The 13983-nt window shown below is 42.9% G+C and overlaps 1 protein-coding gene across 3 annotated transcripts in view; it reads left to right on the forward strand.

Moving 5' to 3' along the window:
* Positions 1-13983, forward strand: part of USP9X (ubiquitin specific peptidase 9 X-linked) — an 80451-nt gene that overhangs the window by 14666 nt on the left and 51802 nt on the right. For all 3 annotated transcript variants that reach the window (XM_075263981.1, XM_075263983.1, XM_075263982.1), the window contains exon 2: positions 12613-12866. In XM_075263981.1, the coding sequence (XP_075120082.1) occupies positions 12771-12866 (96 nt within the window). In that variant the 5' untranslated portion in view covers positions 12613-12770. The remainder of the gene's footprint in view (positions 1-12612; positions 12867-13983) is intronic.

Genomic DNA, 13983 nt, shown 5'->3' on the forward strand with positions numbered 1-13983 from the left:
GCGGCTGAAGCCGATTTCATGCAGCTGTCTATCATAATGTAATGGTATCTGTGGTTGAAGATCTCACTTTGTACTGTGTGTGCTGAATGGGATACTGTTAATATACTGTTTTATTTGGAATGTGAATTCGGCCACCATGACTGTAAAGCAAAAGGATAGGACTGATGGGCAAGAGTTGTTTTTTTTTTTTTTTTTTTTTTTTTTCTTTCATGTTTTGCACTTTAAGGTGTGGGGTGTTTCCGTCCCCGTTTCCCCACCCACCCTCCCTGTATAGGATACAACCTATACTTCTAGGCTTATGTAAATACCTAAATACATTGCTCTAGCACTGCTGTTTTATTTGCTTATGTAAATTATTCCTCCCAATGTTTGATTCTCATTGTTGTCAAAGTACCTGGAAAAAACGAAGGAAAGTCCAGCAGCCTCGAATAAAATTCCAAAACTTTATTTAGTCCACATAAAAGCGGTACAAAAGTTAATAAGATGGCAAAAAGGTATTTCCCATAGAAAAAAAAATAGTGTCCTGGCTGACGCGTTTCGGAAGCTATGTTCCTTAGTCGTAGGCTACGACTAAGGAACATAGTTTCTGAGACGAGTCAGCCAGGACGCAATTTTTTTTTTTTTTTCGATGGGAAATACCTTCTAAATACCTACCATCTTATTAACTTTTGTACCGCTTTTATGTGGACTAAATAAAGGTTTGGAATTTTATTTGTGGCTGCTGGACTTTCCTTCGCTTTTTCCATGTGGTATATTCTGGGCCGACAGAGCCATTGCTGTCCGTGCATCTTCACTTCAAATACTGTATACGTGAGTGTTTGTAATCTATATGCAAGATATACTGAGTTTTTGCAAGTGGGCTGTGTTTTCCCCTTCCCTCATCCCTCTACTAGTGGTCAAAGTACCTGCTCTGTGTCCGATACCAGGTTATATGACTTGACTATCTGCATTTGAGCACTCAGGTCAGCTAACTGCAGTTTGCTGATACAGGATCAGACAGTATCTTTTCTATATTCCTCTAAGTGCTTGTTATTGCTGATGGGATATTAGTAATAGACAGCAAGCAGCTTTCCTGATATTGGTCAAATCCTTGTGCCAGATCTTTTTAGCTACATCCTAACCTAGATTTGCAGTTCATTGTCCCTAGATCTTTATTCTGTTAGTTTTGACTTTTGTCATCAATTTGTCTATTTTTGTTACCTCTCGTAGAATTACAGTAGTGGTAGTAATGAATAGAGGAGAGGGGGCGACTGCATTGTATTATACACAACATTGTAACACCTCCCCCCCTTCCCGAACAGAAGTCTATACGCATTAAAAAGCGGTTACCTAAAGGAAACCTGTGGACCCCATAGAATATGATGCACAGAGAAAAATTCTGCTTGCAGGACTCTTCTCTCTGTGTGTTTCGTGCAGAAACCACACGGACCCTATTATAGTCTATGGGGTTTGTGGGTTTACCAGGTAACTGTTATTTAATGCGTATTGGTTTTCATTCAGGGGGTCCCCAAGCAGACGCCCCGAACGCAGATGTGAATAGGGCCTAAAGCATTTTCCGAAATCTCATTGAATGGTCTTTATTGGTTTACAAGTGCTGCATAGTTCATAAGACGTCTACTTTTCTAAGTTACATTGTGAATTCTGCTCTTGAATGAGCTGTTTTGTGACCAACAAAAATATTTCGCTTTTATCATCTTTGTCATGGCAGCAGCATAGTGCAGCCATAGGCTGCTGTAAGAATTTGTTTAGGGGTCTTTGTTGCTCCTCTTTCTGTACTAGTAAATTTTTCTTAATTGCTGAGTGGTGGGACTGCTCCTGGTATGATATGAGTTGGGAGGGAATAGCTCAACCACAATGAGATGATTGGGATGTAGTGCAGGGAAAGGGGAGCTGCCTCTTGCAGGAAGACGAGAAAGATGACAATTTCTTCTGACTTATTTCAGCTCCTGATGTGCTGTTTATCTATTTCCCACTGCATGTAAGCACTGCAATGATGATGCTTACACAGGGACTTGTCAGTGTTTGTTCATTTAAGACCAGTGTGTGGCATCTCATGGTCCCCTGTGTCATTACATCAGCTTGTTCCCTGGGCTGTCTGTCCTTGCCTTAAAGAGTAAGAGCTTTAAATTTTATATTTTTATTTATTTTTAATTTTTTGTGAGTCTGCACCAATTCTGCACTTGCCTAATATAGGGGCCCACGCAGTGCATGTGATGATCATTTACCCCATTAGATAATATAATTTTCTGCCTGCAGTATAGGTGAACGATGGTGGGTGTGTGTTTTATATTTAAGCTGAAAATAAACTCATTGGTTGATGGCGGCACTATTATACAAGGCTATTACAATGAACTTAGTAGGATTCTCAATATAACCCTGAATATCTGGTTGTCTAGTACAGGGGTCCTCAAACTTTTCAAACACGGGGCCAGTTCACTGTCCCTCAAAACACTGGAGGGCCGAAATATTTCGCCTCAGGCGGCAAAAAGGCTAGGTTCACCCCTGCTCCTCAGTATGCCCCCACCCTACAGTATTATATGCTCCTCAGTACCCCCCACTGTATTATATACTCCTCAGTACCCCCCACACTGTATTGAATACTCTTCAGTACCCCCCCCACACACTGTATTATATACTCCTCAGTACCCCCCACTGTATTATATACTCCTCAGTAACCCCACCACTGTATTATATGCTCATCAGTACCCCCACCCCACTGTATTATATACTCCTCAGTACCCCCCCACTATATTATATGCTCATCAGTATCCTCCCCCCACTGTATTATATGCTTATCAGTACCCTCCCCCCACTATATTATATGCTCATCAGTACCCCCCCTGTATTATATGCTCATCAGTACCCTCCCCCCACTGAATTATATGCTCATTAGTACCCCCCCCCACTGTATTATATGCTAATGAGCATATAATACAGTGGGGTGAGTACCCTCCCCCCTCATCAGTACTCTCCCCCCCTGTATTATATGGTCATTTGTACAATCACACCCACACTGTCATACTTACCCATGAAGAGCCGCCGTGGTGCGTCCTCCTCCTTCAGACTGCAGGAGCGATGACGTCATCGCGCCTGCGTCGGGGTAGAGGTCACTCTCTGTAGTCAGTGTAGGCTGCGGTCGGGCGGCCCCTGACAGCTTTCAGTTGTATGTGCAAATGCACATACAACTGTAATCGGCGATCTGCTCACTAACGGGGAATCGGATTCCCTGTTAGTGAGCGATCCAGGCGACAGCGCAGGCCGGATAAATGTCCTCGGCGGGCCGCATGTGGCCCGCGGGCCATAGTTTGAGGACCGCTGGTCTAGTAGATCTTTTAAAGTGTTTATCTAAGAATTTCTCCAACCCTTATGAAGGCCGGGAAAGATGTTGAAGGGAAAAAAAAGGAAAAACCCACAAGAAAAACCATAAATTTTGAAGCTTTTTTTTGTTTAATACTGAAAGAATTCAGATATATGCGATGGAGGCTTCCTCAATATCCTAGTAAGAAGACTTGTGCACTGAGAAACTTATTTCATTTCATCGAAGAGATTTTAAAGAGCTTTAATGTCCTCAGAGATGTGCGGTAGAAACGGAATTCCATGTACTGTCTGCTTTATCGGTATGCACCCCCTGTGCTGGAGATATTGGTGCCATTAGTTTTGACACCGATATTTCTCCACTGTCAGAACTGCGGGCCTTACAATCTAGCGACATCGCTGGGCTGTATGGAACGCCCACCCCTCGACAGTACAAAGCTATTGAAGAGTACTGTCAGGGGGCCTTTCCTTACAGCCCAGTGATGGCGCTAGACTGTAAGGCCTGCCTTTCTAGTGCTATGTAATACAGTGTATCTGAGGACATGAAAGGTCCTCTCTTAAATTGGCAGATTGATGGATACAGACAAAGACTTCGCTTTTGTGTCCATCACTGTTAACAGCGATATTAAAATAGAAATGGAAGAGCAATAATGAACCCCAGTGACATGGAACCAGGGGGCTGCTCAAAAAAATAAAAATAAAGGGTACACTCAAATAACACATCCTAGATCTGAATTGAATACTTTGATCTGTACAAAGTTGAATATGATGACGACAAAATCACATGGAAATCAAATTTTTTTTAAAAAAAAAATGGAGGGCTGGATTTGGATTCACCCCCAAAATTAAAGTGGAAAAACACTACAGGCTGATCCAACTTTGATGTAATGCCCTTAAAACATGTCAAAATGAGGCTCAGTAGTGTGTGTGTGGCCTCCACGTGCCTGTATGACCTCCCTACAATGCCTGGGCATGCTCCTGATGAGATTGCAGATGGTCTCCTTAGGGATCTCCTCCTAAACCTGGACTAAAGCATCTACCAGCTCCTGGACAGTCTGTGGTGCAATGTGATGTTGGTGAATGGAGCGAGACATGATGTCCCTGATGTGCTTAATTGGATTAAGGTCTGGGGAACGGGCGGGTCAGTCCATAGAGTCAATGCCTTCATCTTGCAGGAACTGCTGATGCACTCCAGCCACATGAGGTCTGGCGTTGTCCTGCATTAGGAGGAATCCAGGGTCAATCGCACCTGATGATCTCATCTAGGTACCTATTGGCAGTCAGGCTACCTCTGGCGAGCACATGGAAGGCTGTGCGGCCCTCCATAGAAATGTCACCCCACACAGTTACTGACCCACTGCCAAACTGGTCATGCTGAAGGATGTTGCAGGCAGCAGATCGCTCTCCATGGCGTCTCTAGACTCTGTTACATGTGCTCAGTGTGAACCTGCTTTCATCTGTGAAGAGCACAGGGCGCCAGTGGCAAAGATGCCAAGCGTTCTACACGGTGTTGGGCTGTGAGCACAACCCCCATCTGTGGACGTCGGGCCCTCATACCATACTCATGGAGTCGGTTTCTAACAATTTGTGCAGACACATGCACATTTGTGGCCTGGAGGTCATTTTGCAGGGCTCTGGCAGTGCTCCTCCTGTTCCTCCTTGCGCAAAGTCAGAGGTAGCGGTCCTGCTGCTGGGTTGTTGCCTCCTATGGCCCCCTCTACATCTGGTGTACTGGCCTTTCTCCTGGTAGCGCCTCCAGCCTCTGGACACTATGCTGCCAGACACAGCAAACCTTCTTGCCACAGCTCGCATTGATGTCCCATCCTAGATGAGATTGCACTAGCTGAGCCACTTGTGTGGGTTGTAGAGTCCGTCTCATGCTCAAGCCCAATCAACATTCAAAAGTGACCAAAACATCAGCCAGAAAGCATTGGTACTGAGATGTGGTCTGTGGTCCCCACCTGCAGAACCCTCCTTTACTGAGTGTGCCTCGATAATTGCCAATAATTTCCATCTGTTGTCTATTCCATTTGCACAACAGCATGTGAAATTCATTGTCAATCAGTGTTGCTTTGAGTTACATTGTGTTGCTTAAGTGTTCCCTTTATTTTTTTGAGCAGTGTATTCCATGTAGGCTTCCTCCTCCTGACTCCAGCTATGATAAAAGTTTTGTAGGACAAGTCATCTGATTTATCCAACTCTCTCTTTCACAGTGCCTGATCAATGGATAAATATTTATATATTGCAAATATACACAATTTGAAGATTAAAATAAAATAAATAAATCACTAGGCTTTTCAACCCTTCCCTCAATGACTTCAGTGAATAAACTGTTGCTGTTGAATTTCAATGTGAAGAGAAAAGCCTGCATGGAGTTTGGAGTGTTGCTAATATTGATAATGAGGATTTTGATGCAAATAACTGGATCTTTGATATTAATTTGAGCTATACTTTGTGACATCTTATCAGAGGAAAATGCTTCTAGTTCCTTTTATCCTCCTCTCCTCAGCTAAACTTCTCAATTCACTAAGGCATGTGAGCTTTTACACCCCCCCCCCCCCAAAAAAAAAAAAAAAATCAGCAATGAAAACAGTCAGTTTTTAACGGCTGTATTACATTCATGCTGCACGTTTATTTAATACTCTATGGTATGACGAGTTCACTGTTCTAATTTGGACATATGTGGTCCGAAAGGAACTGCAGGTAGAACCTCTTAAATATTGTAATAACTGAAGTAAATGAACAAGTTCAAGCAGACACTTCGGTTATGTTGGTTCATGTTAGGTTTTGGTTATTTTTTGATTAATTGCTCAGCCCTAGTCTCTACTCTTGTGTATATAGGTAATGTCTGTAATTATTTTCCTCTGATTGCCAAAGCTCACCATAGACGTGCACAGGACAGTGTTCGCTTAATTTGCCACTTCTTTGTGCACAGGAAATGGCACTGCTGCGAAACATTTCAAGGCATGGGCGCAGTAAATAAATTGGTCAAATTCTGAATAAAAAGGGATTTAGATAAGCAGTGTGCTTTCTCCTACGCTTACTTCCATTCATTATTTACCAGATTGAGAGGTTTCTAAATTTGTCTGGAGATGCTGTTCCAAGTAATTTTGGCAAATTAAATGCCACCCACAGAACAATAGAGAAGAAGCGAGCAACATAGTTGATGACAAAATTGCATTTATACACTGTGATCAAAAGTATCCGGACACCTGGCTGAAAATGACTTACAAGTTTGTGGCACCCTCCATCAGTAATGCTGGAATTCAATATGGTGTTGGCCTACCCTTAGCCTTGATGACAACTCATACGTTCAATCAGGTGCTGGAAGGTTTCTTGAGGAATGGCAGCCCATTCTTCATGGAGTGCTGCACTGAGGAGAGGCATCAATGTAGGTCAGTGTCTGTGCGACCTGCTCTGCCTCCGCCCACTGTTTAAAAAGTTTGAGGACCACTGGTGTTGAAAGATGCAATTGCCATCCCCGAATTGCTCTTCAGCAGTGGAAAGCAAGAAGGTGTTTAAAACATCAATGTAGGCCTGTGCTGTGATAGTGCCACGCAAAACAACAAGGGATGCAAGCCCCCTCCATGAAAAACACGACCACACCATAACACCACCGCCTCTGAATTTTACTGTTGGCACTACACATGTTGGCAGATGACGTTCACTGGACATTCGCCATACCCACACCCTGCCATCGGATCGCCACATTGTGTACCGTGATTTGTCACTCCACACGTTTTTCCACTGTTCAATCGTCCATTGTTTACGCTCCTTACACCAAGCGAGGCGTTGTTTGGCATTGACCTGCGTGATGTGTGGCACTCAATCACCTGACCACGTTCAAAGTCCGTGAGTTCCGCGGAGCGCCCCATTCTGCGCTCTCACGATGTCTGTCTACTGAGGTCGCTGATATGGAGTACCTGGCAGTAGGTGGCAGCACAATGCACCTAATATGAAAAACGTATGTTTTTGGGGGTGTCTGGATACTTTTGATCACCTAGTGTATGTATACTCCATGATTGTTGTGGAAAATATTGGGGCCCAACTTGGTGTAAATGCCGTGATTTGCCTGCAGCGGACATGATGTGGGAAAAATCCTGGCGTTTTACAGTCAGGGCAAAGTGGATGGGATTCTAGCGAATCCCATGCCTACTTTGCGGTAAAAACCGCGCTGCAGACACAACATGATTTTCAAAACCTGCACAGTCAATTATACATACAGAAACGCCAGTGGTTTCCCTATAGGTATAATTGTAACAGTCCGCAAAAGAAACCTCTGTGAACTTTTTATCTAAAGCACTGCGGGAAGAACCCAATGCATAGCCACCGTGTTTTTTTTCCACAGCGCTTTTGCTGCAGGACGCCTTAAAGGTCTTTAGCTTTAGCCTAAGGCTCCGTTCTCACGGAGTAACGCACCACTCATTTAGACACGTATACATGTGTCAGAGCGTGGTGCTTCAAAACAGATCTCCATTGATTTCAATGGGTGCCGGCTTATGCGTGCTGCACATTTAAATCAATGGGAGGCTTTGTAACCCATTGATTTCAATGTGTTACGTGCCTAAGCCGTCACCCATTGAAATCAATGGGATATGTTTTGAATTGCCCCGCTCTGACACGTGTATACGTGTCTAAGGGCTAGTTCACACGTGGGCAAAGGGGCGGATTTCGCTTCAAAATCCGCCCTTTTACAATGGTGGTCTATGTAGACCGCCGGGCTTTTTTTCCCCCGCTAGCAGCGGGCTGCCGCTAGCGGAGAAAAGAGGCGACCTGCCCTATCTTCAGGAGGAAGCCGCGCGGCTTCCGCCCCCGGCAGCTCCCTCCTATGTCGGCTCATTCATTTGAGCCGACAGCGGAGGGGAAAGCCGCGACCGCGATGGTCGTGGCAGGCGGGTTTTGACAAGAGAGAGACGCGGCTTGCCGCGTCTCTCTCTGTGTCAAAACCCGCGCGGGCAGTTCACGTGTGAACTAGCCCTAAATGGGTGGCACGTTACTCCATGAGAACGGAGCCTAAGTGTCATATCTATATGGTGAGTTTGGCAGCCAAAGTTCACTGGATAATATGATAAATAAGAAAATTGTCGAACATAAAAATAATCCCCAGCCCCTTCTTTCACCATAACATTTATTACATCTGGGGCTGGTGGCAGTTCCTGATAATGGCTGTTTAAACACTTCCCGCTGCAGGCATTTTCAATTTTGTTTTTGACTTCCTGCTTTCCAAAAGTCATAACTATTTAATTTTTAATTTTTTTATTTTTTTTAATTTCCATCAGAGAGCCATATTGGGGCTTAATTTCTGCAGGACAAATTGTACTTCATAATGGTATCATGTTCTTTACCATGTACTGGGAAGCTGGAAAAAAAGGTCAGAATGGGGTAGAACTGTAGAAAAACCGCTCTCGCACATCTTTATTAGCTTTGTTTTTACGGTGTACAATGTTCAGCTAACCAACTCCTTATATAGGTGCCACTCCACTGGATTCCAATGCTGAAAAAGATAGCTCTGGGACTCTGTGTGGTCTTATCCTAATGGTTTAGAGATTTTGATGTGGTGTGTTCGTGTTTTTATAAATTTTTAAAAAAACGTGCTCAAAAGAAGGAAAAAAAAGATTCTCATGGCTGTGTCAATGGGAAAAATAAGTTTGTTTCTGCTCTTAGAAGGCTAGTATGGAGAAACAAAAAAAAGTTTAGCTAAGGCAGGCATTGATGATTAGACATACTGTTTGTACTGTGCATTTGTCCCACTCAGAGACCTTAGTATAACAGAATCTGCTAGAACTGTTTTTTTTTCATTCACCTTGAATGACCAAAGAATGACCTTTTAACCTTTGTGAATGAGTTTTTTTTTTATTTGCTGGAAAAAAAAGTTGGTGTTGACGGGGACCAGAGGAATACACTGGCTCCTCTTGACTTATGAATTCTCTTCCAAAACGACCAATCTTTCTCCAGTTATCTGACCCAATAACTTTACCTGATACTATTATTCAAAACCTGATCTGAACACATTGTTTAGCAGATCTGTTCCTAAAGAGATCTAAAAGTGAAGACTGACCACAAACTTGTATTGCCATACACTGCATTACAGCACGTTTATGACTAAATAGATTGTTCAGGTCAAACTAGAGACTATCCCCGTTAAGAAATCGTGGGTGCCAGCCCAAGGGCACAGGCAATTTGTCCCAATATATAAATATGAAAAATGAGTAGTGCTCCCAAAATACAGTGAAAAATATGAGGACTCTTTATTGCTTAATTTGAGTCAATACAGTACCATCCCTTTATTTTTTTTTAAAAAAAGCTATTTTTGGGAATGCTGCCTGATTTTTGTTATTTAGACTAAGGCCCCACACAGTAGTCCACAGTCAAAAAGCACTGCGTGAAAAACCTTGACAACAACACATCACAGTTTTTTGTTTTTTATTTTCCCTGCAGACTTTCTGCTTCCATTATACCTATACACCTATATTCATCTGTATTGTGGAAAACCCCCTTTAAAGAGGACCTTTCACCTCCTGGGGCACATACGGTTTTATATACCGCTAGAAAGCAGAAAGTGTGCTGAGTTTAGCGCACTATTGGCTTTCATGTTCTGTGCCCCCGGTGAAGAGGTACTGGTACTGTAACACTGACTGTTAGAAATGCCCTTCCTCACAGTAGCGTCTATAGCGCTGTACTGTGAGAGGGATGAGGAATGCCTCCCTCCCCTCCTGATAGTACGCATCCATAGATTAGTACTTGGAGGGGCGTGGCATTTCTCATTGCTCATTGTCATCGCTGAGTAGTAAGGAACGCCCCCTCTTACAGTTCAATACGTTCCTGACTGACTGACACCGATAGCTCTTCACCGGGGGCACAGAACGTGAAGGCCGATAGTGCCGTGAATTCAGCGCACTGTCGGCTTTCTGGCTGTGTATTACACCTCATGTGCCCCAGGAGGTGAACGGTCCTCTTTAACTGCTGAGGATAGATGACTGTTACATCTGGTAGTCTCTTCTGACAGTTACTGTATGTTGGCTTTGGGAACCATCCTGACATTTAGGGCTTATACTAGTTACTGTTCAAAACCTTTCTCTGCACAGTTCATGTACTTCTCACTTTGACTAATCTGACCGTATCCCTACAGGCTCCACGTGATTGCTTAGGGCTATATTACTAACAGACCTGTGACCCAACATGGTTTTAGATTAGCACTAGCTGGTACCCGCGACTTCGTCTGCGGTGATTGTAGAAGTGGGTATATACAGGCGTGGGTAAGGTTTTCGTACTGTGTATAAGGTATGGGATATGAAATGTAAGTTTGTATCTTGTTTTTGCTGTAATTCTGAGAATACATGAGACTTTTGTGTTGAAGTTACTTTGTATTTGAGCTGCTATATATACGGTGTTGTGAGAAACTTTACATAGTGACTTTGGGAAAGAAGTATTTGAAGTTAACCCTTTCCCGCCGATGGCATTTTTTGATTTTCGTTTTTGACTCCCCTCCTTCTAAAAACCATAACTTTTTTATTTCTCCGCTCCCAGAGCCATATGAGGTCTTAATTTTTCCTGGGACAAATTTTTTTTTATGATGCCACCATTATTTATTCTATATAATGTACTGGGAAGCAGGGAAAAAATTCTGAATGGGGTGGTTTTAACGAAAAAGTGCATTTCTGCGACTTTCTTACGGGCTTTGGTTTTACAGCGTTCACTGTGCAACCAAAATGACCTGTCCCCTGTATTCTGTGTTTCGGTACGATTCCAGGGATACCAAATTTATATGGTTTTATTTACATTTTGACCCCTTAAAAAAAATCCAAAACTGTGTTAAATTTTTTTTTTTGAAAAGTCGTCATATTCCGACAGCCGTAACTTTTTTATACGTCTGTGTACGGGGATGTATAGGGCGTCTTTTTTTTGCGGGGTCGGGTGTACTTTTTAGTTCTACCATTTTCGGGAAATATTATTGCTTTGATCACTTTTTGTTCAAATTTTTATCAGAATCAAAACAGTGAAAAAACGGCAGTTTGGCACTTTTGACCATTTTTCCTGCTACGGCGTTTACCGAACAGGAAAAATATTTGTATAGCTTTGTAGAGCGGGCGATTTCGGACGCGGGGATACCTAATATGTATGTGTTTCACAGTTTTTAACTACTTTTATATGTGTTCTAGGGAAAGGGAGGTGATTTGAATTTTTAATCCTTTTTATTTTTTTATATTTTTTTTACTTTTTTTTTAAAACTTTTTTTTTTTTGCATTTATTAGACCTCCTAGGGGTATTGACATGGGTGGGTGGTGTTGCGAATTGTCAGAGCGGTGGAGGTCGGCAAACATGGCTGCTCCGGAGCGTTAAAGAGAGCCTCCTGGAGTATCGTTAAGGTGAGGGGCAAAGTGGTAAAGTATATGTATATGTGATTGTGTGGGGTTAGGGGCGAGGCTGTAGAGGGCAATATGAATTTTGTGGCTTGCTATGGTCCAAAGTGTGTGAGATTGCAGAGATGGTGGTGTGAGTTTGGGTTTTGTGGGGGTCCTGGCACAAACGTATGTGCGCTATTGTGACGAAAAGTAGCCTATTGCGCAATCGGGTGTATTAACTATGTTTGTGGAAACTTTCAGCCAAATCGGTCGAGCGGGTTTTGCGTGATTGACTAACAAACATCCGAACATGCAAACCCACAAACATCCAAACTCACAAACTTTCACATTTATAATATTAATAGGATTTCATTTCACAGACCGCGTAAGGGCTACTTCACACGGCAGAATTTGTATTTGCATTTTTTAAACTTTTTTTTATACATAACTTTTATTTGTCACTATGTTGTAGGGCTGTGAGATTAATAGAAAATAAATGAAACTGACCTTCAGCCAGGATAACTAACTATTATTTTGGTTTGATTATTAGAATACTTGTAAGGTTCTACCGGTAGATTCGTCCGACCCAAAACTGCTGTTATACTCTGGGAGTTCTTCAGACCCAAGAGTATAATAAGGTGAGGTAAACAAGTAATCTGGGACCTCTAAGGCCTTTGATTTGGCCTAATTTGATTACGTTGCATTGTGACGCATAGACACAAGCATCACAATGCTGCGTGACCCATGTAACAGATCCCTCACATCAGTCAAGGATTTGCACCAGAGTTCCAGATAGTAACACTGATCGCTTATAATAGAAGTTTTGGTTTGACCATGTTCGCAGTCATTGACGTAGACTTACGTTGTAGTTATGTAAGCTTGTTATATGAAAGTCATGTTTCCTGATCTCTTTACTAATATATATATATTTTTTTTTTTTGTCCCCTCTCAATAGGTTATGCAATGGTCTCTGCAAAACGTTCTGTGTTTGAGGTGGAGCTTCGTAAGACAGACATATGCCGGCTTGTCATCTTTGTTAAAGGGACTATAATTTCTTCTCTTACAACTGCTACATAAACAGACAAAATTGCAAAGATCTGCCCTGTGTCGAGTATGACAGCCACGACCCGTGGCTCTCCAGTTGGAGGGAATGAAAGCCAGGGCCAGGCTCCCGATGGACAGTCCCAGCCTCCACTCCAACAGAATCAGGTCTGAATCTATTTAATGTTTCTAACGTGAAATTGTATTGTAAAGGCCACCTTTTTATTGAATTGAAAGAGTATTTCTTTGTTGCCACTTTTTTAATATACAATCTATTTGTTGCATAGGTACTGTTGTATTTGACGCTTTAAAACGGGTTACTGAACTACTACAAAGATCTGTTGACAGGGTTCCTCCAAGTAAATAGCCGCTGAACACGTCCAGTATCTACAATATCTTTTGGTTAAAAAGATGTCTGACTATAAGATGCCAGGTTTAGACAAGAAAAATTAGGAAAAAAATATGTCCTATTGTGGCATTATAGTGTGTGTGGGTGCTAAGGAGCATTATACAGTTTGTTGGGCTTTAACCCCCTTCCTAACTTCAAACTTATTACAGAGTTTGTTGGGCATTTAAATATAATGGCAGCTCAGGAGCTGAGCACCGCCATTACTGCAGGGTCTCTACAATATTATACAGCAGAGACCCAGAGCTCATGCCCACGATCAGTGCCCACACTGATCACTGAGTTAAGGCCTCGATCAAAGTTGACTGAGGTGCCATTTTTGTGGAGTCACTTGCACCTGGAACAAGATTTGGGGCTGGCAATCACTTGCCTTGTGCTATAGCCCTCGTGTGTGAAGTCAGCAGTTATAATTCCTGATTTCTGCTGATGCTAGTGCAGCGGTTCAGGGCCGCTTTAATGAAACAGCCGGGAGGCAGGGGTCTGGACAGAGGACAGCTTGCGGTCTGTGTTCGAACCATGGTTCATCAGTTGAAAATCCCTGCTTTAAAATATCCCCATGAAATCATGAGCTTCAAGCCAAACGAATGGAAGTATAGATGTTGTTCCACCACCACCACCCGGGCCATACGGTTGTGCAGCACTCAGTGGAAGCTGTGACCACTGAGGCCAGTCAGTGGCCAAAGATAAGGATTCTGTACGACGCTCGCACAAGTCACCTGTGACATCCCGATTCTTTTACTTGGGCCACTGTTTAGCCTCAGCTGTCATGTGCGGCGAGGCTTCCAACTGATGCTGCTGGACTGTAGAGCCAGGAAGAGGTAAGGTGAGGTGGCTGGTGGGTTTTGTTTTGTTTTTTTGTTTTTTTTTTTTTTTATTTTG

Source organism: Leptodactylus fuscus, chromosome 2, assembly GCF_031893055.1.
Source record: "Leptodactylus fuscus isolate aLepFus1 chromosome 2, aLepFus1.hap2, whole genome shotgun sequence".
Taxonomy (NCBI): Eukaryota; Metazoa; Chordata; class Amphibia; order Anura; family Leptodactylidae; genus Leptodactylus; species Leptodactylus fuscus.